Source organism: Cynocephalus volans, chromosome 10 (assembly GCF_027409185.1).
Source record: "Cynocephalus volans isolate mCynVol1 chromosome 10, mCynVol1.pri, whole genome shotgun sequence".
NCBI classification, from domain to species: domain Eukaryota; kingdom Metazoa; phylum Chordata; class Mammalia; order Dermoptera; family Cynocephalidae; genus Cynocephalus; species Cynocephalus volans.
Window position 1 is genome coordinate 77,652,436 of NC_084469.1, and position 26,775 is coordinate 77,679,210.

General features: G+C 34.5%; 2 protein-coding genes across 2 annotated transcripts in view; one reads left to right on the forward strand and one right to left on the reverse strand.

Moving 5' to 3' along the window:
• Window positions 1–1,326, reverse strand: part of FTO (FTO alpha-ketoglutarate dependent dioxygenase) — a 368,578-nt gene extending 367,252 nt beyond the window's left edge. Inside the window, exon 1 of the mRNA XM_063112160.1 lies at window positions 1,229–1,326. Within this exon, the coding sequence (XP_062968230.1) occupies window positions 1,229–1,273 (45 nt within the window). The 5' untranslated portion in view covers window positions 1,274–1,326. The remainder of the gene's footprint in view (window positions 1–1,228) is intronic.
• A 271-nt stretch (window positions 1,327–1,597) lies between these two features.
• Window positions 1,598–26,775, forward strand: part of RPGRIP1L (RPGRIP1 like) — a 95,106-nt gene continuing 69,928 nt past the window's right edge. The window contains exons 1-8 of the mRNA XM_063112002.1: window positions 1,598–1,649; window positions 4,148–4,239; window positions 5,722–5,866; window positions 9,019–9,317; window positions 12,734–12,836; window positions 14,158–14,301; window positions 23,184–23,289; window positions 26,505–26,651. Of these exons, the coding sequence (XP_062968072.1) occupies window positions 4,155–4,239; window positions 5,722–5,866; window positions 9,019–9,317; window positions 12,734–12,836; window positions 14,158–14,301; window positions 23,184–23,289; window positions 26,505–26,651 (1,029 nt within the window). The 5' untranslated portion in view covers window positions 1,598–1,649; window positions 4,148–4,154. The remainder of the gene's footprint in view (window positions 1,650–4,147; window positions 4,240–5,721; window positions 5,867–9,018; window positions 9,318–12,733; window positions 12,837–14,157; window positions 14,302–23,183; window positions 23,290–26,504; window positions 26,652–26,775) is intronic.

The following is a 26,775-nucleotide window of genomic DNA, read 5'->3' on the forward strand; positions in this document are numbered from 1 at the left end:
AGGTCATTATAGAAAAGATTTTATATTTTAAATTCTTATTTTATATTTTAAATCCTTAGGGTGTACTGCCATAAGACAGACTCATTTGTAAGACTCTACATTCAATGAGAGCAAGAATTGTGTCTGTTTTATTCACCACTGACCCTCACTGCCAATATTTGCCTAACATAGAGTAGGTACCAACTAGCACATGCAAAGACACTGTGAACAAATGAAGTGTAAGAAAGAGAGACTTTTAGGAAAGCCAAAGTGTGATAGGCAGAGAGAAGAGTGTCAGATCCAATGAAGCTGTCAATTTTTGCACTTTGAAAAGATCACATTCTACAGTGTGAAAAGAGACTGGTTGTTGGGGGGAGGGAAAAGAAGAGGGCAAAGTTAGGGTGTAGAATGAGTGTAGTCCAATAAGTAGGCTATTGCAACAGTCCATTAAAGAGATAATGGTAGCTTAGTCCAAGGGAGTGGAGATGGAAAAATGTGGACAGATTCCCAATATACTTAGACATATCAATAGGACCTATGAAAATGAAAGGAAAACACTCAATTTTTCTGAGCCTCAATTCTTCATCTGTGAAACAGAACTGTTAATACTCCATCTGTATAATATCTATCTTGCAATCTACTGTGATATGAATAATAAATATAATGCACCTATTGCATTGTCTAACAAACAATAAATGCTTTTTTTAAAAAATCACTATTGCTTTATTATTGTCACCTCCTAGAATGACAACTACCAGAAGCTGAACACCAGATAGAAAGTAGCAATGTAGTTAAGATTCATATCTATAGTGCAGAAGACACAGACTTTATCAGCGTCCACTGAGACAACTGTTCCTAATAAAGACACCTGCCCGCACAGGTATTGCATCAAAGTCGATCTCAGTCCTCAGAGACTATTATCGATGAGAAAGCACAGCTGGTATGATCACAGTCATCTGAGAGTCCGGTAAACTAAGGCACAACAAGGGTGGCTATAAATTTAGCCAAGGAATAGGTGCAGAAGCAGGACAAGGTAAAGAATGTCTTGATTCTCATTTCTCAGCTGCATCCTGAGTAGCACGAATTTATAAGCCCCCGCCCCCATGTCTCCAGGTCTCTCGCTGACAAGGCCCTGTCATCCCTTGGCTTAACACCGTGCATCCGCTTGCCATCAAACCAAGCCCTTCCTGTTCCCTGCCCCTAGCTCCAAGCGCACGAAGAACCCCAGACTCCGGGGAGCAGGACATACCTTAGCTTCGCGCTCTCGTTCCTCGGAGGTCGGGGTGCGCTTCATGCTGCCTCTAAAGCCGCCTTCGCCACTGCGAGCCGCGTAGATCCCTCGCCTTGGACCCCGCCTCCTCTGTGTAGTTCTCTCAGCGTCCCGCTCCCGCCCGGCGCCATTCTCCTTCAGCGCCGTAAGAACTACCACTCCCAGGATGCACCGCGGCGACGGCCGAGAACGCCCCGGGGTTTAGAGCAGAATTTCCCAGGTCCGACAGCTGCGAGCGTAGTCCCCTGCCCAGCGAGCAAACAGGTTGGTGGCCAAGGAGAACTACATTTCCCAGGAGACAACGAGGCCTGCCATGTTTTTCCCGTGCTCCTCTCGGACAGCCGCCCAACGCGCCGTCGCCGCTATAGCAACGGTAGCTAGCGGCGGGGAGAGAGTGGCGGTGAGTACTCTCGGGGAGGATGGGGGTGGGTGGAGGTTGGCCGACCCTCCGCCTGCAGCACCAGCCAAGGTCATAGTGTCTGTTCTGTGGCCTGGAGAAAGCCCTGGAGTTCCGCTCGCGTGAAAAGCAGCCCAGCCCGAGACGCCTCTACATCTTCGGGCCTGAATCACAGCCCGCCCTTTATCCCCACGCCCGATTTGATATTTACATCCCAGCCATAAATCCTAGCTGATGAGAGTTGATGCTGCTAATTGCCGTCCCTGTCCAAATCCTTCAAGTAGAAGACCACGAACATTTGCCTTGGCCTAGGAGTTGATTGGTAGACCCTAGACTTCCTGAGTGGCCTGTTGTTTGCTTATTTGCTTATTTGTTTACCACTCGATTATCTCCATAACCTGTTAGCTCCATAAAGGCGGGGATTTTGCCATTTTAGTCTCAGTTCCTGGTATTCATTTATTCATTCAATAAATATTAATGTTGGTGTCCAACCACTGTTCCCAACCAGCTGTTGACGAGACCAATACCAGTCTCAAGACGTTTATACTTTATTAGTGGAGACAGACAGTGAACTAATAAATATAATTTCAGATAGAGGTTGTTGCTATAAAAAGAAATAAACAGTGAAAAAATTGAGAGGAAGACTACTCTAACATAGGATGGTCAGGGAAAGCCTCTCTGAGGAAAGGACATTTGAACTGAGATCCAAAGAATGAGGAGCCAGCTAATGCAAAGCCCTTGAGCAAGACGATAGTATAGTGGGTTTGAGGAAAGTAAAGTGTAGGCGAGCAAGGAAGGATAGCATGAGATAGTGTTGGAGAGGCATTACAATGTTGTGCAGGATTTCTTGATCCACACTATTAGCATTTCGACCGACCAGGTAATTCACTGTTCTGGGTCCTGTACACTGTAAGATGTTTAACATCATCCTTGACCTCTACTCATTAGAAGCCGGTATCACCCTCCCTTCCTAGTTATGACAACCAAAAATATCACCAGGCAACTACTTCCTACCTGTATGACCTTAGGCAAGTTACCTAATCTGTGTCCCAGCTAACTCAAAAGAATGTTGTGAGATATTAATTCTTATAAGCAGAGCATTTAGAACAGTGCATGGCACATAATAAGCATTCAATAAATGTTAATACCATCATCATCATTATTGTTACTCTTAAAAGCAACTTTAATTCTATCATGGAAAAGTAATCATTTTCACAGGTGGCCTATGTTTAAACTTCCGGATAATTTGGGTTCTAAAATTGACCTCTTCTGGAGCAGTGTTTCCAAAAGAAGTAGATTATCTCCCAGACATTTGTCTGTTAACTGTTTCTGTCACAGCAAAATGCAGTGGTTATCAAACTTTTGTGTATAAGAAAAGTATGAACCCTCTCCCTAAAAAAATTGCATATGTATATATTCGTACAAAATTTTGTAAACCATCTCTGGATTCGCAGACCCTGAAGCCCCATGGACTCCATTAATTACACTCTGTGAATATGCCAAGCTCTGTGCCAGCGTCCAGGAATGCAGAGGAGAATGAAACAAACTAGCTTGCTACTCTGCATTCTAGGACCAGCATCCTAGAGCTTGAAAACCTCTGTCTTAGGGTATTTTCTTTGGCAGTTTGCATTTGGCTTTCTAGGGAGATCAAAATGAAAATATTAAAAAGGTTTTTTTGCTTCATACTACACATTGTGTGGACCACTCACATCCACATACAAAATAAAGATACTGTGGTGCAGCTCTGTAAAGAATAGAAACTGTAAAAATACCAGAATTAGCTAGACAGACTATATGTTGAAGTGGTTAAACCGTGGGACCTAGCCCTCATGGCAACAAAGGGAGAACACAACAAAAACAAACCCAGTTGTGAAAACTCTTTCACAAAACTTGTAACTACCCACTCATTTGTACGTCAAGCAGAAAATTAATATTCAAGTAATATTGACATCCAGGCACGTGTGCTAAATGCCTTTAATTTACCATCTTACTTACCTTTAGAATAACTCTGTGAGGTAGGTATTATTTTCTTCATTTTTAAAGTTAAGGAACTAAAACGCAGAATGCTTAGGTGACTTGACCAGATGGTAAATGATGGAACAACCATTTGAATCAAATTTCTGACTTGAGTTTTTTCCAAGATACCTGCTTTCTTTTAAGGGTTGGGTTTGAGGAAATGGAGAGGAAGTATTTCTTAAATTTGGGAGAGTTTGTTTTTGTTTCAGATAGAGGAATAAGAAGAAGAGAGAAGGAAGAATGATAATCTTACCTCGTTTCCTAAGCAAACTATAGGAAATATACTGTTGAAAGGAACACTGTCTTCATGATTGAATGTAGTGTTACTTTTAGAATAGAAGCTTTCATCTTTTTAAAGCAGCACATGTGGGGAGTAAGATGTCCATTAAAGTTCTAGTCTCTTATTCATTTTATTTGATTCATTCTATTGCATAGTTAATATAATAACTTGGAAAGAGTTTATATGAATTTTCTTTTCTCCACAGATAGGCCATGTCTGGTCCAACTGATGAGACTGCAGGAGACCTGCCTGTGAAAGATATAGGTCTAAACCTCTTTGGAATGGGAGGGTTACAAGGTATGTCCCAGCTGTTATTTATTACAGTTATGAACTTTGATCAGTGACTTCTTTACTTTTAATTTAAAGTATTTCTGATATTCATACAAACCAAACCATTTAAGTAACTGTATAAGCTCTTGATTGGACTAAACAAGAAGATGGAGATTTTAGAACACATGTGGTATTTTACTGCATGCATCAATTATCAACAGCTCATAGAAAATGTAAAATCCCCCTCTGTTCTGATAAAGTGTTGTTATAAATCATCTTTTAAAAATTCCACACATCAGTGGAAACTACATAGAGAGTATCAAGCCTCCAAACTGAATTGCCTGGTTTAAATCACATTCACCATTAAAACATTTCTTTATGTTTAAATTTTATATGGGAGGAAATGCCGTATATTAAAATTTTTGCCTTTCAAGTAGAGTATCTCAAAATGGCATGTTTATGCAAGCAATAGTGACTTTTATTATCAAATTAATATACATTAAAGTTTTCTTTAACCTTTTATTGCTTAGTGGTTGCTGTAGAGCTAAAAAGCCCTTTCAAATTGAAAACGAAAAGTACTACTTTTAAAGAACAATTGAGAATATAGAGCTATGTTTATGCTTGCGTGTACAGTGTGTCAGCCATGCTCTCATGCCACTACATTTGCTATTGAGAAGGCTAGGGATTTAAAATATATTCCACTAAGGAATCTTTGTCTACCTTTTAATCAGAACAGTGTAAGTGGCCACCTTGGACTACCTCAGAAAGGTGGTCAATGAAAGGTGGTTCATTGAAAGAGAAAATTTAACTGTACAGATTTTATTGTTAAAAGTAAAATGTTGAAGCTTTGTTTTAGATCCTTGAGGCGATATCAGGTATTCAGATACAAATAAATTTAAAGTATGCAAAGCTATTTATTGGGTTTTAATAGTCCATAAATTTGATTCTTGTCTTCAGTAATACACCATAGGACGTTAATCTCTGTCAGTTTGTTCTTTGTTTCTACTGGAAGATTGTTGAAAATTGACTTATGTCACTATGATATGGAAAATATCAAATATAAACATCTATAGAAAGATATCACATACACATGTTAAATTATTTTCACTTTTGCCTTTGTAAAAACAAACAAAAACAAAAAAACCCTTTCAGATACTCTTTTAGTTTAGTTTTTACAACATTCAGCATATAAATTGAATGGTCTTTATTGATCATAGTTCCAACGTATATTGTTAAAGAATGGTTATTTGAATGCATTTTTGAATAAATACTACTGTTGCTCAAATTCCCAATACTGTATATAAACTATTAATAGCAAAGATTTTTATTCTCACCTGAAATTATTGCTGTGAACAATGATATAACATTTCCTTAAAGCCGTCGTAATTATAGGTAACAGAAGAAGAAATCTAAGACAAGTACATCAGAGATTGTATTAATGCCAGCAGTTATCGTTTTTAGAGAATGTTTTAAGTAATCACACAATTAATTACCTTGGCATTTTTGCAGAAACTTCAACAACGCAGACAATGAAATCTCGCCAGGCAGTTTCACGTGTCAGTCGTGAAGAACTGGAAGACAGATTTTTGCGTTTGCATGATGAGAACATTTTACTTAAACAGCATGCCCGCAAACAAGAGGATAAAATTAAAAGGTTATGATAAAAAGCTTTTAGCTTTTCTTCTTGACTCTAACATTTGGAGGAGATGCTTTTTTATAAACATAATTGAAAACCCCACCTTGAATCTTTTTTGGAAAAAGGAAGGTTGTAAATAAATACAATTTTTAAAAATGGAAAATCTTGCAAACTAGAATAATAAACCAAAAAATTATGAGTGTTTATGTCTGAAGTTGCTGTTTGAAAGAAAAGAGCTAATAGCTAAGAGTGCCGTGAATGTACCATATCTATAAATAACTTTTGGTTTAATATTTATAGTTTAATAAGCAAATGGCCAAATCATCTGTTTTTTAAATGTCTTGATTTTAAAATGAAAGTTTTTAGAAGTAATTAACTATTCTAACTTGTTAGAATGCATGTTCCCTTAAAATTTGGGATTTACTAATGAAAACATCACTTCAATCTCTGGAACATATTTAACTTTGCTTGGGTTAGTCTAGATTCTATATTTATTTCAGAAAGTCTCTACTGTTTCTGAAGAATATATTGTCACTTTTGATTTATGTGCAAAATATTTGTGCAGGAATAATTTTTTAAGAGAAGATATTCTTTAATTCTTTTTTTTTTTCAGAAACACTATGCCTGTCTTCTGAATGTATGGCATTAAAAAAAAAAAGTGCATTCACATTTGTAAGCATGAGCAGGTCTGTATTCATATTCATGTTTTAGTTTTAAAAAAAAGGTGAGACAGCCATTGAAAAAAGAAGATAGGGTTTTTTTCTGCTTAGAATTCAGCCTAAAGAGGTGATTCCAGTTCAATTTCTGCTCTGTGGACTCTGTTTTAACATCCCACTGACCTACTGTGTGCAGGCCTTTTACTTTAAGTTGGTTTTTGAGTCATGATGACGGCTCTTTTCAAAACATGTGATTCACTTGCCTGATTCCCTTTCTAACCAATAGCATACACATGTCAGCCAGTCAGAATGAGGCATGTAGTCTTGGACCACTAAACAGTTTTTTTTTTTTGGCAACCTAATTGGTCAGAAGAAAATTGAATTCACAACCTTGACCTCATTAGTAATTTGTCCTAGCCAGAAAATAAAAAACAACTTAATAGTGAGCCATCTAGTTTATTGGGAAAAGGACTGGGCTAGGAGTCAAGTTGCATGTATGTGTTCCATTATCCCTCCGCCGCTAGCCTATGGTGTGTTCAAACCATTCATCTTCCTGGGATTTTACCTTACTCAGCTGTGAAAGTAGTGATCCAGTGAACACTCTGACCTAGAGCTCTAAATTCCTTCTCAATCTCATACCACTGATAGTGAACTCGAACTTGGGTAGAACTGTCTTTAAATTTATCCTTAAGATATAATTAGTACACTTTCTTTAGTATTGGTATAAATTTTATAAACCACCTTGTTAAATAAGTACTCATACTTTACCAGATCACTTATGATTCATTAATATCATAAAATAATCAAATCCAACTAATGAAATGTATTGCTATTACTACACAAACATATACAATCATGTTTCTTGACAAAGTTTACTTGAACATCATTTAAGGAATTTAAAGGCACTCTATTGATTTGATTTTCCTGTCATTTTTTTTTCTATACATGTTGACTGCTTTTCACATTAAATCTCTTTCTTTTAAGTGTAATCTATATCTCTGTGTGAAAGTCTCTCTGTAACAGAAGATTCAAGCAAGTATTTATGTTGACATCTCATTTGGATGACTACCTTATTTTTACGGGTAGGCATTGGATGAGGCTCAGGAGCCTGAAATTATTAAAGGGCTAGGTAGAGTGTGTGGCTCTGTTACACTATGATACGTGTCCAAATTTCCCAATGATATATCATTCTCTGGATTAGGTGGAAAAGGAACTAATCCATTGATTATTTTACAAGGGTGTTTGTGGTCCTCTTGGATCTTGGTTTTTATTATCCTGTATCCCTTATAAAGCATGCTTAATAGATGTGCCTCCAGGGAAAGAGAAAACAATCTTAACTGATTATGTTATGCATAGCTCTGCCTGATGCCACATGCTGTAGACTGAGTAGTCAGAAGTGTAGATAGACATGTACTACTACCACATTTACAGAGGACTCTGCTTAGGGAAAAAAAAAAAAAAAAGTTCTATGACATCCCAAAGCGATTAAGGATTTTTTTATTTCACTTTGGTTCTCTTAAGTAAAAGCTTCTGTCCATAACCATACTAAAATAAAGCAAACCCCATTTAAAGAAAAATGAAGTGTGTTTTTATTTTCAATCTCCTGTCTGGATCTTTATAAAAATAGATTCACTGTAAACTAGAATCAGCTATTGAAGATGTGCGACCAATTTTGTAAAGTCTTGAACTTGTGTCTCTCATCAAAGCCACCTTTTCTTTCTTGTCCTGCCAAGATTTTTCCATTCACTGTCAGGCATGTTTTCTGTACGTGTATATTACATCACCCCCATGTGCCCTCTCTGTCTTTTGTTCTGTCTAACCAGTTTTTATCAAAACTTAAAAGAATCAGAGGTATAAACTCCTGAGATGACAAAAGCATAATTTATGTCTAAATTTAAAGGTAGCATTAAAATGATACTTTTTGCATCTAATTATTTACTAATATTAAACTCGAGTGTTGAACACTAAGCAACATTTAATGGTGCATTTTGGTTTCTTTTGTATTTTTCTTTGAGCTTTATGTTTGCATCTATGCCTTCTAATATTTTTATACTTATATCTTAATCCTAGAGAAACTGAAAACAATATACTACCTAAATGCTGCATAGTCTTAACACACTTTTCAAAAGTTTTAACTTACTCTGAATTGCAGATATAACCCACCACATCCACAATCCCTAACTACATTTAAGTGCATACAGCATTCCTATATAAGGTCATGCATTAAAAATTGCATTTCAGGAACATATGGAGTAAATATGTGTCCTCTCTTTACCAACCTTAAATGATAAGCCTTAGGAAACTGTTATTTGTCAGTGCTATAAAGCAGATTGTTGCCCAGTGGTTTCAATTATCATCAAAGGATTCTTCACAGGCAGTAATAGTTACATCAAAACCTGAAATTTATTATTCAGGTTCTGCACTGAAGTCTTCACAGTGATTATGTTCCTTTCAACAGAATGCATTTTATGCTGACTTCTCACATTCCTTTTCATCTTTTTATTATTTCCCTAGAATGGCCACCAAGTTAATACGGCTAGTTAATGACAAGAAAAGATATGAGCGGGTTGGTGGCGGCCCCAAGCGGCTGGGACGAGATGTGGAAATGGAAGAAATGATTGAGCGGCTACAAGAGAAAGTTCATGAGCTTGAAAGACAAAATGAAGTCCTCAAAAACAGACTAATTGCAGCCAAACAGCAACTTCAAATCCAGGGTTCTAGGCAAACTCCGTACAATTATGTGCATTCTCGCATTAATACTGGCCGTAGAAAAGCAAATGAAAATGCGGGCTTACAAGAATGCCCCAGGAAAGGTAACACAAAACTTAAATCTACACTCAAGTTTTATAATAGATTGTTTTACACGTGCACGAAGTTTTATTTCTCTATTATTCATGTTTTTAAGTGTACTTAGCGATATAAAAATACTCTTTTGACTTGCTTTTTGATAAAATCATAATGTCATGAAGGTCGTTTTATTTAAGGATCACGTATTACTCTCAAATATGTTTCGTAATACATTCAAGATAACTGTTATCCTGATAAAAGAGACATGTGTGAAACTAAGTAAAATTTTAGTTGAGTTTGAGTTGGTTTTTTGTATTACAGTTGGAAATCAAATTGACTCAGGCAAGTGGGGAAACCAGCTAGTTTGCTTATATAGGACCACAGGTATATTGTTTTAAATGTTCATCTTTGGGCCGAACCCGTGGCACACTGGCGCTGGGAACACAGCGACGCTCCCGCCGCGGGTTCGGATCCTATATGGGAATGGCCAGTGCACTCACTGGCTGAGTGCCGGTCACGAAAAAGACTAAATAAATAAATAAATAAATGTTCATCTTTAAGTCGTTTTCCAAAGACCTTTTACAAAATTTGCAAAAGTATTGAAATCTCTCTCACTGTGTGGAGGCAGCATGACAGTGGAATATGCACATAACCAAAGGCTAAAAGAGTTGGATTCTTGCTCCTTCACTTATTAGCTGGTGACCTTGGAGAAGTCTCCTAATCATTCTGAACTTGAGTTTTCTTTACGTGGAAAATAAAAGAATTAAAGCTAGTGACTACAAAAGTCCCTTCCATCTCTAAAAATGACCATAGATCCAATCACTTTCTTCATTTTGAAAATGAATAACCTAAAACCTACCTAAGTTACAGAGCAATTCTATTGCATAGACAAGACTCAGTATAGAGCCTAAATATTTCTAATAAAAGTTCTCAGTTCTCTTCACCCACATTTAAATTTTATTATAATGGGACTAAAAGTCAATAAATATTTTAAGTAACTTTTTAAAAATTTTAACTACTATGGAAGGAAATAAAGTTTTAACTCTATTGATTTTGTTTGGAATATGCTTCCTATAAAGACCAAACATTTTTTAGGGATATTAAAAAAATGTAAAACTTCAGTTAAAATTAATTGAGGAAGGAAAAAGTTCTATATGAACAGAAAGGAAGAAAAATTTGTTGTTGTTTTCTCTCCAAGCCAAAATGTTAACACTGTCTGTTCCCTAGATAGAGTTCCTTTGAAGTAAATAAGGCCTCCACACAGGCAGAAGGCAGCTGCAGGATGAAAGGGCTTGGCTACTCCTAGCTATGTGAAATTGGCAATAGACTTTGAATATAACGAAAGTAATGAATTATAAATGAGAAAACACATTCTGCCACTTATTAACTTTTTTACATGGAAGAGAACACTTGACCTCTCAGCCTCATTTTCCTCATCTGTAAAGTGAAGTGATAATAACACCAAATTAAATAAAAGGCCAGAAAATAGTAGCTCCACAATAATATATTCTACCTTTAAAAAGTCATTTATCCTCTCTGAACCATAGTTTTGCCATCTGGGACTGTAAGTGGGCAAGTTGATCTCTAAGGTCTGAAAGGTATTTTATACTAAGTAAAAATAACGCTCAAATTTTAGATTAAAATGCCAAGCTAATCTAGTACTATAAATTGTTGTTTAAATAGAAGAGCTTGATCAGAATTTCTCCTTATAGGAAAAAAAAAAAAAAGAGCCACAAAGCAGCAGAGTCTTTTAATAATGTGACTACGTAGCTTAAATTTCTTCTTCTGTTTTTATGCTCTTAGTAAGTCAGACCTTTTTCACTGTTCAGTATAGAGTCCAGGACATGGAAGTTGCACAAAGTATTAAATAGTGATGGATACTTTCTCAACCACTATCTTTCTGAGTAAACCTGAAGCATCATTACCAAAGTTAATATATTAGCAACCTTAATAGACTCTTCAGGACTGCCTTTTAGGCTGGGACTTCAGCCAGACTTGTCAGGAATATCTCAGCCTGCGGTGGCTGGTTGAGAACCTCAGACCCTCTCAGGTCACAAGCAGCCTTTACCCCTAAGTTGCTGTACAAATATTATTTTTTTCTGTTTGTGCCTTGTCAGGATAAGGAATGGAAAACACTGGCTTCAGGTGTGATCAATGTGATGTAAAAACAATTCTAAAGCTGGTCAGTTAGCTCAGTTGGTAGAGGTCAGCTGGTTAAAACACCAAAGTCAAGGGTCCAGATCCTTGTACACGCCAGCCTCCAAAAACAAAAAAAAAAATTTATTGTAAAAAAACCAGAGGGACAAAGATGTTTGTAAAGTTTATATGTTTTAAAATATAACATTGGCAAATCACCATAACAATCTAAGTTTTAAGAAATGTTTTGACTATTGATCTTTTTTTTTTAATTCCACTGATAATGTTGAATTTTTCCATGATTTATGTAGGAAAAGCTTAAGAATTAGTATTACTGCCAATATCATATAATTGCCAAATTCTAACACAATAAACTATTTTAATGTTTTAGGCAGAGCCTTTTCTATTCTTTAGTCTGGATTACAGCAATAGATGTTGAACATTTTGGAAAAAGCAAGTTAATAGTTTCACTATTCTAATTAAAATTCTCATTTTTAAAAAGTAAACTTTTCTAAAGAGAATGAATTTGTTCTATACCTTTATATATGGGAATATTCTCCATTTAAAAATTGAAATCATTTGTTATAGTTTATCTACCTTACACCTAATAATTTAATTATTCTATAAATGTAAAATAACTCACATAATTAACAGTATGTCTCATTTTTAACAATGGAACTATCCTTGTAAAATTGCATATAACTGTTTTTATAAGAAAAGTTGTATTTTAAGTGCAGCGGTGAAATGTTTTATTTAAAAGAATCCTATTGGTGATTTATTTTCAAATTACATTTGTTTGAATAGGATTTTCTTATTGAGGCAGAAGAAACCAAAGTACAGGACAGTTTTTCACTTAAAAATGTAAGATCAAAAGATGTGAATGCCTAATTTAAAAATCAAAAAATCTTTATCAGAAACACTACAAAAAAATCAAGTTTTTGAAACACTTTTTCTTTATACTTCAGTTTACATTGTAAACACCTGAATTGAAGATTTTGGTTCTTTCAGAAATTACTGCAGGAGTTGTAAGTCTTAAATTGAATCAAATTATTTCTAGGCAATTTGTTTCCCATAGTAGAATTTGTTAAATGGGCAATGCTTGCGGCTGAATTTTATTTAATGGCTACTGGTGGCTGATACTAATATTTCCTTTGGCAGTATGTTCAAATTCTCTGTACTATAGAACACATATCTTTTAGAACTTAATAAGATTTTACTGCATTATAAATATCTTTATGATAGCACATCAAGGATCCTTCTTTTCTAACTTCACTCCTATAATCATATTTTATTACTTTATTTTTAGGTATAAGATTCCAAGATGTAGATGTAGCAGAAACTCTACAGCCCATGCTTACAAAATATGGCAACAGTTTACTTGAAGAAGCCAGAGGAGAAATAAGAAATTTGTATGTACTCTTTTTCATCGTCATTTAAGAACTTTGTTTATTGATCATGTCTTTTTTTTTATCCCTCCCTTTCCTTTATTTTAAACAAAATTGGATTGTTTATAAATAGCTCCACTAAAATACAGCTAATTCTGTGGGATAACAACAGATATTATATAACATGTTTTCAGTAAAATGAGGAAGATGAACAACTTATCCAATTGTTTTGATAGAAGTCTTTCTAGAATAGTCTTTTTTATTGTAATTTTACCCCAAAAGGAATGGCATGAAGTCTGGTCATTTAGAATAGTATGAGAATAAGATTTAGAGGCAACATTTTCATTCTGAGGAAAATCACAGGTGATTTTTTTTTTTTTTTTTTTTTTGGATACTGAATCAATTACCCTTTTTTGTGGTTTTAAAAAATAAAAAAAAGAATCGGGAGAGTAGCTTAAAAGTTTGGAGTTATCAGATACACATGGATTTCAGGTTTTGTTTGCGTGTGATTTTATAAAACTATTCTTCATTATATCATGGTTTCAAAAAAGTTACTTCTGCTACTTTTAGCTTACTTTTTCAGTTAATCAAAGCTTCTTGCTTTCAGAGTCAGTGAGTCACACAGATGAAGGTATGGTTCCACCTTATCTATAGGCCTTCACCTGGATCATAAAAAAGTAACAGTATGAGTGAGGAAAGAAAACGTGACACAAAGCATATCATACTTTAGATAGTTGCTTAAGAGTATATGGGTTTAAAGTGTTTCCTTTTGAATATTTTAAATATTAGTTACAGTAATGATAGCCTGTGAGAAAATAAAAGGCTAGGCATAATCTTCTTACCTGATAATCAGCTGAAAGGCCAGGGTTCATACCAGTTTTCTGAGGTTCATTACACTGGAATGCCTCCAGATGTGATAGAGGTGAACACGTGCCAGAGACCACTAAGTTATGTTTGGTGCATTTCCTGCCATCTCCTTCTGAAGTGATAATTTGGTTGATATAGGCAGATGTACATATGTGAAAGAACAAAAGTGTATAAATTATCTGAAGATCAGATTGTGGAGTATGTAGTAGGTGATCAATAAGTACTTAATTGAATTGAACCAAAGTTTAATCCATTGCCTGGGACATTATCTTGTAAAAAGCAATATCTTGAGCTGTTCCATATGTATTTTCAAATTGTCACATTTAACCTGCTATTATTTCACCATGTGCAGAGTCATTGACACTAAAATTTTTAATTTTTGCTTGCTCTTTATTAAGAAGAAATTTCTTTGCCTTGATCTTAAATACTGAACAGTTTTCCTCAAGCTATAAATTCTTATAAAGGCTCTTTATTTCAGAGAAAATGTTATCCAGTCACAGAGAGGCCAGATAGAAGAGTTAGAGCATTTGGCTGAGATTCTGAAAACTCAGTTGAGGAGAAAAGAAAATGAAATTGAGTTATCTCTTCTTCAGCTTCGAGAACAGCAAGCTACAGATCAAAGGTATCTTAAAACAGAAATATCACTTTGATAAGGTCAAAATTAGTTTAAGTACTTTTATCATGTGCCATATAAGGATAAGTTTATCAAGTCTTTTTACAAGTCACGTTTTTACTTAACATTCTTTATATAAGCCTGCTCTAGACCTACTAACCGTTATCAACAACTCTCATCTAAGGATAGTTTCCCTAACGTACTCTGCTTTTAAGCAGCTTCTGATGGGTGGAAATCACTCTCATCTTGTATTCTCTGTTTGTTTGCCCCATTTGCCAAGACTGCAGGGAGTTCTGATACCATTTGATAGTAGTTACCCAGAGAAATATGGGTGACAAGAACTCAGCTGTTGGCATACCTTGCACATAGTACAGCCTCATTTAAGGTTTTTTTCCCGAGTGAGCCATGGGCCCGCCCCAATTTAAGGTTTTTTTCAACCTTAAAAAGTAGTACATTTTATAATATGGTACCAGTTTGTGATCCCAAAAATATGTTCCCTCTCCTAATATTCAGAGTTTGCATTGCATTCTGTTGATTGTTACAGATTACAGTGGAACCTGTCAGTAGTATCCTTGCTGCCTTTCCATTTTGACATTTTATAATGTACAATATTTTCTCATCCTCCTTTGTTGTTTTTGGTTCCTAATACCTGCTCACTTGTTTTGTGCTTTGACATTCTGTTTTCAATAAGACTTTATTGTTTTTTTTTTATTTATCTTCTTCCCTTTATGGCTTTTCTCTTTTCTTTTTGTTTGTTTTTCTCTTTTGGACCAAGCATATCCTAAAGTAGAGAGAGTAGTATATTGAACCCCCATGTAGCCATCACTCATCCTTAACAATTATCAGCATCTTATCAGTCTTGTTTCATCTATCCCCTCACCTTTATTTTCTTCAGTTAATTAGCCCTAGCCAGATATCATGTCATCTCACCCACTAATACTTTAGCATATAACTCTGATAAGGAATTTTTTTTAACATAACCACCATGCCATTATTACACCTAACAAAATTAACAGCAATTCCTTGATATCATCTAATAACCAGATTATATTCAGACTTCCCTGAAGATATCTTTCCACTGTTTATTTGAATTAGAATCCAAATAAAGTCTACACATTGCTTGTTATATCTCTTATGTCTCTTTTATTTCTCTCTAATGTTTTTTTTTTTAAACCAGACCTAGTTGCTCTGCTTGTTTTTCCCCTTTGCAATGTGTGTGATATCGTGTTTATGTGGCTAGGTTCTTATTAAGAAAAATAAAGTAAAATTTTCTAGCTTTTCATTTCAGATTCAGAGTTTAATCTTAACAAATTTACCTTACATGGTAATATATGAAGATGCTAAGAAAAGATGTATAATATCAGACTTGTTTTAAAAGCTTTATATTTCAGAGATTTAAAAGATTAGTATTATGTCTAATACTTTCTATTCCTAAAAAGCTATATGTAAAATTAAATTACAGAAGGAAATTCTATGTATCTAGTGACATTATATACTCTTATAAGTGCAGGGCAAAAGAAACGTGAATATTTTTGAGAACTATATTTAAATTAGGGGATATAATTTGAGCCCTGGCTTTAAACCAGCTTGAATACCCAGAAGTTATCCATGTTCCCCTAGGAAGAAGAACTGAGTTAAACTCTTCTTGGAAAACCAAGAAGTGGTTCTTTGTGAGGAACAGAGCTAAAGTACCAGACCCCAACACTGAATATGATGATAGTAGTGTATTGCCAACAGGTACTTTTAAGACATTATCTGAATATAAAAATTTATGTAGGCCAAGCCCAAGCTTGGAGCCTGTTCCTGTCAGCTTTACTCAACCAATGAGTACAAGGTTATCATAATCTGCTTTTCTTGTAATATTTCTCAAGTTTCTACAGAGTAAGATGGACATTGGCATTCCCTTTTCCAAATGGATGTGATCCTCTAGGAGCTAGATGTTCAGTATTAACTGAAAGGGAGATCTAAAAGCCCTTCAATCCTAGGACTAGAACAGCAGAAGAAATAGAGTGATAGACAAGGACACATATTAGGGTACTTCAAAAAGTTCATGGAAAGATTTGTATGATCTTTTCATTCTCTTTTTCCATGAACTTTTTGAAGTACTCTTGTTCTTTTCTACGATAAATTTTGCCAGCAAAAGACACCAGCATGTACACATAGAAGAGTTAAGGCCCTCCTCAGGGGGCTGTATTATTCACTGTATAGCACTCTATTTTTTGTCACGTCAAGAATTAGAAGCAGCGACCCAATGAGTATTACATGCAAAGGAACTTTTACTGCAGAGGCAAAAGAAATAAATCACTGATTTATTTAAATTGTCACTGATTACTACCTCACCGATTTTATAAAATTGAAAATTTGCATGTTATTTGCTTAGAAGGAAGGATGCCTGTAGTAATTACATATTGTTTCTTGAAATACAGTTGTTGAAAAGTGAAGAAATAACTTAAAATAAGGCTCTTCAAGGCTTTTTTAAAAAACATGTTTACACATAGCTCAAAATTTTATGTGTAACAGCAATTTTTTTTAGACTAATGGAAAACTGTTGAAAAAAATGTTGGGGAGAATATAAAACTTGGTATAATTTACTGTAGAGAAAAATCACAAAATGGAAAACATATTTAAACTTCTCTTTCACGGATACATTATTTCAGATTTGAAATTCTAGAAGTCTGATCTCAATGTTGGACTCCTTGTTCTCAGACATGAGCCTAACGTAGTCATAATCTTCAGAGTGGCAGTGCTTGATATTTATGGCAAAGAGCCTTTTCATAGAATATTACAAAAACTCTTCATAGTATGTGTTTAATAGACCAGTTTGGTTTGGCATCAGCTTGACATAAACTTTTGGTTATCCAAAGCCCTTAATTGCTTTGAAGTAAAAGCTCAGTACTGCTCTTTTTTATTAAAATCATGTTTTTTCCTGTTGTTGTGGTCTATTTTGGAAGACTGAGTTGTGATTTTTGCATATGTTCTACATAATGCCTCATTAGCAAAAAATCTTGTATCATTTACAAGTAGCCTGAATGTCTGTGTTGTTTTGAACAAAAATCCACATTAAAATTTAAACAATATAAAAAATGTACATTTTCTGCTTATTAAAAAGGCCGTCTTAAATTAAATGCAAAGCAGTAACCAGTGAACACATGTACACGAACATTAAAATCAGAATAATTTTACTTTTTATTGACTTTTTCAACTCCAAAAATATTTATACTCTTACCAAATGTGTAAGTAGTTTGTACTAAGTGTTTTTTTAACTAAATGTTTTGACGTTTACCTTCTTAATTAAAAATCACATAAGAGCTGTAATGTCCCAGTGGAGGAAATTTAACCCATAAATATTTCAGACACTCTGACTTGGAAGACTTTGGCAGACAGTGGACTGTCATATCTTACAATAGAGAGGCCTTTTGCAGCCATGTGTTATAAGAAACAACTTGGCTTTAGGGGCTCACTCTTTCCCCTCAGCACAGATGCAGGATTTCATGCCTAGCACTCTCATGTTCTTCCCCAACTATTCATTTTGAAAAATTGCAGACCTACAGTAAAATGGAAAGAATAGTAGGGTAAATACTCCCATACCTTTCACCCCTTAGCATATTTGTGAATGGTACAACAAGCCTGTTTCTGCATTCTGCATACTTGTGCACAAGCCCTTCTTCCTCCCTCTCTTCTCTCCTATCTTGTCCTGTCCTCTCCCTCTCTTCTCCCTCTCTCCCTCCCTCCCTCCCTCCCTCCCTCCTCACCCTCCACCATCTCTCACTTTCTTCCTCCTTCCTTCTCCCATTTGAGAGTACAGTACAGCCATCATATTCAGGACATTTAACAATGAATGATAACAGTAGCATCACCTAATATACAGTCTATATCCAGATTTCCCCAATTGTCCCAATAATGTCTTTTATAGCTGAGGGGTTTTTTTTAATACCTGGTTTGGTTTGGTTTGGTTTGGTTTGGTTTGATCTAGGCTCCAATCAAGGATCATGTATTAAATTTAGTTGTCATGTCTTTAAGGTTTCCTTTGTTCTAGAGTGGTTCCCCCACTTTTCCAGCCCACTGACAGTTTTTTGCAGAATGCCCCTCAATTTGGATTTGCCTATTCGTACAGCCCCTTAGTTTAGAGGGCACATCTGGTTCTCTGACAGAAGGTTAACTGAGACCAGGGATGGCCATACATACATTGTTACTCAGGGAGGTGATCTGTCATTTTTTAAAAATATATTCACCAAGTTCTTATTCCGGTTTTGAATAGCCTAGAATTTGCCCAATGAAAATTGTTGCACTCAAATGCCATTCTAATTTTTTTATACCTGTGTTTTTTATTATTAATATTATCTAGGGTTTTTCTGTAATAGCTTGACATATGTACCCAGCACTTTATATAAACCACGGAAAATGTCACAATTAATAATAACTAGTATATTACTGCTTACATGATAGTAGAGGGAAAGTTAAAACTTAGGACGTCTTAGAGGAAGAAAGCAATTTAGAAAAGTGGAAAGAATTTAGTTCTTAGAATTTGATTTGAGTGTTGGCTCTGTCACTTAAGGACTGGCCAAATTATTTCTCTGAGCCTCAGTTAGGTACATGAACTGTAAAATGAATAGATTGAAATGAGTAAATGGTTCCCTACCTTTTAAACAACAGCTATATTCTCCCTAGGGACCTTGTGTTTATGAGAGATTTTGCCTACTAAATTAGCTGTATTTATTAGTTAAATCAATTTTTAAATTTTGTATTCATCCGAGACTGGTATGCCAATCATTCATTTTGGTAATTGTGAAATAACCTATGTTATAGCACTGGATTGCCATAATTCATAAAAAAATTAAAATAATACAAAACCTCTAGCTCACTTCTGCAACTTAATTCCCAGTAAATCTACATTTTTCATTGGGATTTTTTAAATATTGACTATACGTCCCAGATTCCCATTCCTATTACTGTAAATCTCTAGTTGGAATCCATTAAACTTGATCCTAAGAATGATCCCTTTAAGAAGATGAGCCAGGAATTGGGTTCTTCCTGTCCACAACCAGTCTGTGGGACTGCCCCTCCACTTTGATGAGAGTGTGATTATATGCATGTAAAGACCCTAACAGAACTGTCCCATCCATTCCTGTGAGTGATGAGAGTAAGAAAATACTGAGATCTGATTTATAGTTTTACCCGACATCACAGGAAAGTTGTGATCCAGAGGCAAATAAACATATGCAGACAAATTTTTCCCTTTATGTAATCTTAAATCAGGGAGCACTATTTTCACTTGTGAACTCTAGTAGCAGTTTTGAGCAAAACCATTCTTTCAAATAGACTTTCCTCAGCTATTTTAGTGAAGTTTATTCCGTTGAATTTGCTGGGAGCCTTCTGTAGTCCTATTCAAAAGTGGTACCCTTGCTAGTAATTGCTACCTATATATCCCTAATAAGAGCTATGAATGACCTACATTTCTTTCAACAATACACTTACAGAATGTCTGCCACTGTTTAAACTTTAAAATCTAGAGTTCTTTTTTTTAACCCTAAGATTTGTTTTCAACCTTAACTCCAAATTTAGTCAGCCTAAAACTACTACTCAAAAAGAGCCTCTTCATTTTGTATCATATTTGACCTAACTACTTCTCAGAATCTCATAGCCTAGTTTCTGTGTTCTAAAGCCTTTTCTTATAAGTGGTGTTAAAATTATATCATAATATTTTATTCTCAAAAAATCAAGAGGCTTTTTTTTTAGCTTTCATAATCCTTACTGTAGCAAAGAATGCAATGTTGGCAGAGGGTGGGAGAGGGGAGTTGAGGACTGGGGGAATGAAGTATATGAAACTTTGACTAGAGTAAAGGTTTTTGCTTCTTAAGCTTTCATTTTAGACTATGCATTACACAACTCCACTGAAAGTTTTTCCTTCGCCAGTGTATCTGAGGTTTTAAGTTTCTGGATTTATTATGGCACCCAGTAGCAAAGCTGGAGTCAAGTGTTTTCAAGGCTTCCATTAGAAATTCCTTTTTCAGAGTTTATTGCTTGACTGTTTCAAATTATATGAGAGAAACTTGGCACACAGGTTGTTAAGCTAGATTACTTTTTTCAACATAAAATCTAATTTATTTCAGTTTGTTTTTAATCTAGAGACAGGCTAACAACTGTTCTCAGAGTTTTAAAAGATTTGATCATAATTCTAAATCATACGTCAGTAAAACAAAAAAAGAAAAAGAAAAGAAACTGCATTTCCAACTTAATCATTCATGGTTTTTTCAAAATCCTTGTTTAAAAATTTGGGAAATTTATTTTTGCAGAGCACTTAATGAGTGTGCTTGATATCTGTTTGCAAATTATTTCACCATGTGTAATGCAGCATGTATGAATTGGTATACAAAGGTCACAGTTCATCTGAATGTTTTTACCATGCATTGTTCTTTATTTTAGAATGTCGTTATCCTAAATATTTGGTGTTCCTATCATATAGTGTGTGGAAGAGGGTAGAAAAGTATTATGTGGAAGTCACTTAAAATATTGTTCATAAAGTTAGCCCTATGTCTGTTCTTCAAAGGAGACCAACCTGAGATCTTGCTTGACATGCATAGAGGTCTAGGACTGGCCACTTAGCAATGCCTCTAGCTCCTTCTTGCCTCCAACATCCTTCTCATTCTCATCATCTTTTTGTGACATCTCCTTTTCTCTTTGTCTCTTGCTTCCACCCTTATTCTCTTACCATATTTCATCTATATAAAAATGCTGATTGTCAGGCTTGAGGTGCTTTTCACTGTACACCTTCTTAAAGGCCAGACCACACTCATCACATTGCTGATTTTAACTTTCATATACTTTATATCACTGACCCAACACTTTGAGCCTAACAGGTTATCCTTTTCTTCTCATTGTTACCCTCAAAAAATATGCAGTTGTAATAATAACTATTATGTATAAAGCTCCTAACACTGATACTTAAAAATAATTGTTGAAGACTTGTAGATTTTGCATTGTCCCAGAATAGGTGTGTTCTGTAAAAAACTGGCTTTTTATTTAAAGTACCACATTATTATTGCTGTTTTCTAAGTACTACTTATGTTGTATTTATGCCCACTTGTTGGGCATTATTAGTATAAAATGCTCTATCACTTTTCTTGGCAATATTTTGAAAACTTTAAACTGCAAGGAGTTTAGGGAAATGGTCAAGAAAGCATTCACTAATTAAATTGAAAGTTTTTGAAATATGCTACTGTCCTTTGCCTTACAAAGAAAATTCAGAATGAAAGCCTGTTATTTCTATGACCCTGTATGGCTGAATGGATTATTGAGATTTAATTGCCTGTTACTATCATTGAGTGATAGGCATTATTCAACTATATCTCAATCTTCTTGAAAATATTAACATATTTTGAAGCAAAAATAAAATATTAGAGATAAAAATATAAGAAAGATTTTAAATTATTTGAATCACGTTCTGTCCTTACATGTTCGTTATATGTCACTCACTGTTGAGTGCTCAAACCAAGTAATTCTGGGGAAAATAGGTAAATTATATTTTGGCTTCTAAATATGGAAGTAAAATGTGAATATTTTCTTTAAACTTTAAAATATATTTTTCTTTTTATATATAGAGAGAAAATTTTGTTTTGGTTTTTTTAGTGAGTAGAGTTAATACTGAGGAGAATAACAGTGAGTGTACTGTTGAATATTTGCTCTGAACTACTAGATAACATGTTTTAGACATATAATCATTTTAACATTGTTTTAAGACTGTACCCTGGGCAAGATCCAGGTTCTCGGACTTGTTTATCTTCTGTTTGAGGACAACTAACTGTCCAATGCCAAAATACAATGAACTTTCAAATATCAAAGAGGAAAATTAAGTATTTCAAGTCCTCAGCTGGTTTACAGATGTGTGAGCTTTGTAGTCCATTTTCTGGTTCCAGTAGGGCATTGTGACAATTTTTCCAATATGTGTACACTAGATAAGCTTTGGAAGTAAAATCATTTACTTTACTGAAATAATATTCTGAAATTAAAATTTTTGCCTTTATTTTTCTTAAAAAAAATGAAGTCTAAAATCAAGCTTTATAATTTAAAAAATATTTTTGAATGTAAAACAAATTAAGGAACCTTTTTCTGTCAGGAAGATAAATGCCTTTTGCAAACAGGTATTCATTTAGATCTGTGATTAACCTTTAACAAGATCTTCCTGTTAAATTCTACATTTGCTTTAATCTCAGTAGGAAAAATACAAAATAGTATTGCAGCATATAAGGTTTCTATATACCCTGTGGACATCAAATGATCTCTTACAGCTAAAAGCACATCTGCAACATATTTAGATGCCAGCTTTGGGCATTTATTAGTATAAAATGCTAAGTCACTTTTTTTGGAAATATTTTTAAAAGTTTAAACTCCAAGAGGAAACTCCAATAAATGGTAATCTTATGATACCATTTGCTTCGAGGGAGTGATAGGAAGATGAATGACTATATTGCATATTTTCCATTTAGGGGAAATAGCATGATAGTTCTCCTTAAAATAAGTGTAGATTTTGGTGGGGGAACCATTGCTGTGCTAAAAACTACTGTGTTTTCATGCCATCTTTCAGCACACTAAAAAATGATTTTAAATCCACATTATCAGTCATTGTGGAGGTGACATAGTAATCAAGTTCGGGGGCTTCCTTCAAACTCTGAGAGTCTGTGAGTTTATGAAAGTTTGAGAAGCATTATTGGTTGGTTTAAAATAATCTGTCCTACATTCATAATAATCTAAAAATCTCAGTGACTGATGTGCAAGTGTGTAAATATTTTCTAGGTAATATTAATTGAAAAACTGTGACTACACTATAGATTCTTTCTATTTTAACTTGAATTTTTTGACTTTTGTCTCTGCTTCTCTTAAACACAACTTTGAAGGTCAAATATTCGGGACAATGTAGAAATGATTAAGCTTCATAAACAACTAGTGGAGAAAAGTAATGCTCTTTCAGTAATGGAAGGAAAATTTATTCAGCTTCAAGAGGTATTGTGTTAATTTATTTTATTATAATGATACATGGATACGAAGAATTCAAAAATAGTGTTCAAGTTGTATATTTTTATTAAGTAAAATAGTCATAACACTAAAAAGTAATTCTTAACGATTGCTTTTTTTATTCTTAAATGTGTATAATTTCTCTTCATATATTGTTTGTTCTTTATAACCTAATTACTAAAGAAATAATTGACTGCTTGGACTTTTTATAAATATCTGTGTCATCTTAAAATACTAAACAATTTTATCACAAATCATCTTATGCCAAGATTTATGTCATTTTAAAATTCCTTTGTCTGAATTCATTGTGGGCACATAATGTTTCATATGAGCCCATAGGTTTTGCTGTATTTGCATATATCTTCAATTCTAAGCATTTATAAAATGTCAAAGATAGACCAAAGTTAGGAATAGGTCAGAGTCATGTTCTGTTAAATCTTTCTATCATGTGGATTTTCTTTTTTTTGATCACTGTCATTATCAGAAAATATTTGAGTACCCATAATGTCAACTGCCTGTATACTTACTTTAAACTTTAACAATTCAGGTTGACAATACCTGGGATTCTTCATCCCCGTATTTTAACAAGGACTGTGTCCCCATAGGAATGGGCCATCAGAGGGCTCCTATTTATTGGCAATGCATAATTAACATAGGTTCTGGAATTAATGAACTCCAAAACATTCCAGATGAGCAGAATTTATATTAAGCAGTACTTTCTTTGATGTACTGAGACAGGGAAAGCAGTAAATTGATGCATAGCATAGGGTCATCTGAAGACTAAATTCACTATTGAATTATATAGTTAAATATTTTCAGCCATACTCTGGGTAGTATTTTCATCCTGCAGGAACCTCTTTAAATGCAAAGTAATAACTACCTTCCATAGTTATGTGAGAGTTTGTAAAAGAGAAGAAACTGATTAGAGAGTGGGAATGATGTTATTATCTGCAGATAAATAGAAGAGGGAAATTAAAATTACATGTAGTTGAAAGCTGTTTCTAAAATGAGGAATCAAGAAGGGAATTGAAAAATGATTTTAGATTCTCTTATCACTGTACCTATTTTGATTTCCATTTAACAGTGACCCCAGGTATTTGTTTAAATACCAATGATTACAAGTATCTACTATGGTACAGTTTCCTCTTTCGAGAATTGACAAAGGGTAAAGATTTGAGAGGTTAATGCTAATAGCCTGAAAGAAGTGGGAAGCCCAGATGAATCTAGCTATAGAAGGTGTTCTATAATAATACCAATATTAACGAAAATTGACCTGAAGTAGCTCAATAGCCATGTTTTTTTAAATGAGTGAAGAAAATCTTCAATAGCACTAAAGTGACTCTAATTAGCAGGTGAGGCATTACATGTTATGGTCATATGGTCTCTATGTAAAGACTTTAATGTAGTAACCTTATTTATTTATAAAAGACATATGTGACATCAAAGTATATAAAATTGAATAGTTTTTTCCATTTCTGAGAAAAATGTCTTTGGAATTTTGATGGGGATTGCATTGAATTTGTATATCACTTTGGGTAGTATGGACATTTTCACTATGTTGATTCTTCCAATCCAAGAGCATGGGATATCTTTCCATCTTCTTGTATCCTCTCTAATTTCTCTCAGCAGTGGTTTGTAGTTCTCATTATAGAGATTTTTCACATCCTTGGTTAACTCAATTCCTAAGTATTTTATTTTTTTGGTGGCTATTGTAAATGGGCAGGCTTTCTTGATTTCTCCTTCTGCATGTTCACTATTGGAGAAAAGAAATGCTACTGATTTTTGTGTGTTGATTTTGTATCCTGCTACTGTGCTGAAATCATTTATCAATTCCAACAGTTTTTTTGTAGAGGTTTTAGGCTGTTCGATATATAGGATCATGTCATCTGCAAACAGGGACAGTTTGACTTCATCTTTTCCAATCTGGATGCCCTTTATTTCCTTCTCTTCTCTGATTGCTCTGGCTAGTACTTCCAACACTATGTTGAATAGGAGTGGTGAGAGTGGGCATCCTTGTCTAGTGCCTGTTCTTAAAGGAAAAGCTTTCAGCTTTTCCCCATTCAGGATGATATTGGCAGTGGGTTTGGCATATATGGCTTTAATTATGTTGAGATACTTTCCCTCTATACCTAACTTATAGAGGGTCTTTGTCATGAATGAGTGCTGAACTTTATCAAATGCTTTTTCAGCATTTATAGAGATGATCATATGGTCCTTGTGTTTGAGTTTATTAATATGGTGTATCACATTTATTGATTTGCGTATGTTGAACCAACCTTGCATCCCTGGGATGAATCCCACTTGATCGTGATGAATAATTTTTCGTATATGTTGCTGTATTCTGTTTGCTAGTATTTTAGTGAGGATTTTTGCATCTATATTCATCAAGGATATCGGTCTGTAGTTTTCTTTTTTGGTTATATCTTTACCTGGTTTTGGTATCAGGATGATGTTTGCTTCATAGAATGAGTTTGGGAGATTTGCGTCCGTTTCAATCTTTTGGAATAGTTTGTAAAGAATCGGTGTCAATTCCTCTTTGAATGTTTGGTAAAATTCTGCTGTGAATCCATCTGGTCCTGGGCTTTTCTTTGTTGGGAGCCTTCTGATAACAGCTTCAATCTCCTTTATTGTTATTGGTCTGTATAAAATTGAATTTAAAGCATGTTTATAAATAGACCATTTTTATTTAAATTAAGGGTTTATAACTATTTTACTGGACTAAAAATTTTAACTTTAATATAATTAAAAGCTAACCATCCAAGGCGGTTTATATAGTGTGGTGGCAAATCCTTTCAGTTCGAATATCTGTGGTCAGCATTTTTGACCCATGCTGCAGCATTTTTAGACAGTATGCCCAACCACTGTTACCACAGCAAAAATATAAAAATAAAATAATAATTGCCCAAACTAATTTACTTACTGGTCACTACCAACAAGTCAAAAACTAGGAGGAAATAAAATAAAGGGCAAAAACACTTTGCATTATGGGACTCTGTGCAAAGATAACCCTATATTTTCTTCCTCATGTCACACTTAGGTTAGAGTGTCTCCTGTGGATAAGTAGCACATCTGCATCGTTTGTGATGTGAAGAACAAGCTGTAAAATGTGCATTTCGGGAGTAAATTCATTTATTGAATTGTAATCATTCATTCAGAGCATAATCTAAAAAATAATGTTTAAAGATTTTATTTTTGGTTTTTAGAAGCAAAAAACTCTTAGGATCAGCCACGATGCCTTGATGGCAAATGGAGATGAGCTAAATAGGCAACTTAAAGAGCAGCGTTTAAAATGCTGCAGTCTTGAGAAACAATTGCATTCCGTGAGATTTTCTGAAAGAAGAATAGAAGAGGTAAGCTCCCAAAGAGTTCAGCCATCTGTTGCTTAAAAACTTCTCTGTAACTCCTCTGAAAAAGTAAAATAGAGACATTTCAAATATTGTGTTTATTTTAAAATTCTAAGCTACATATATGGTG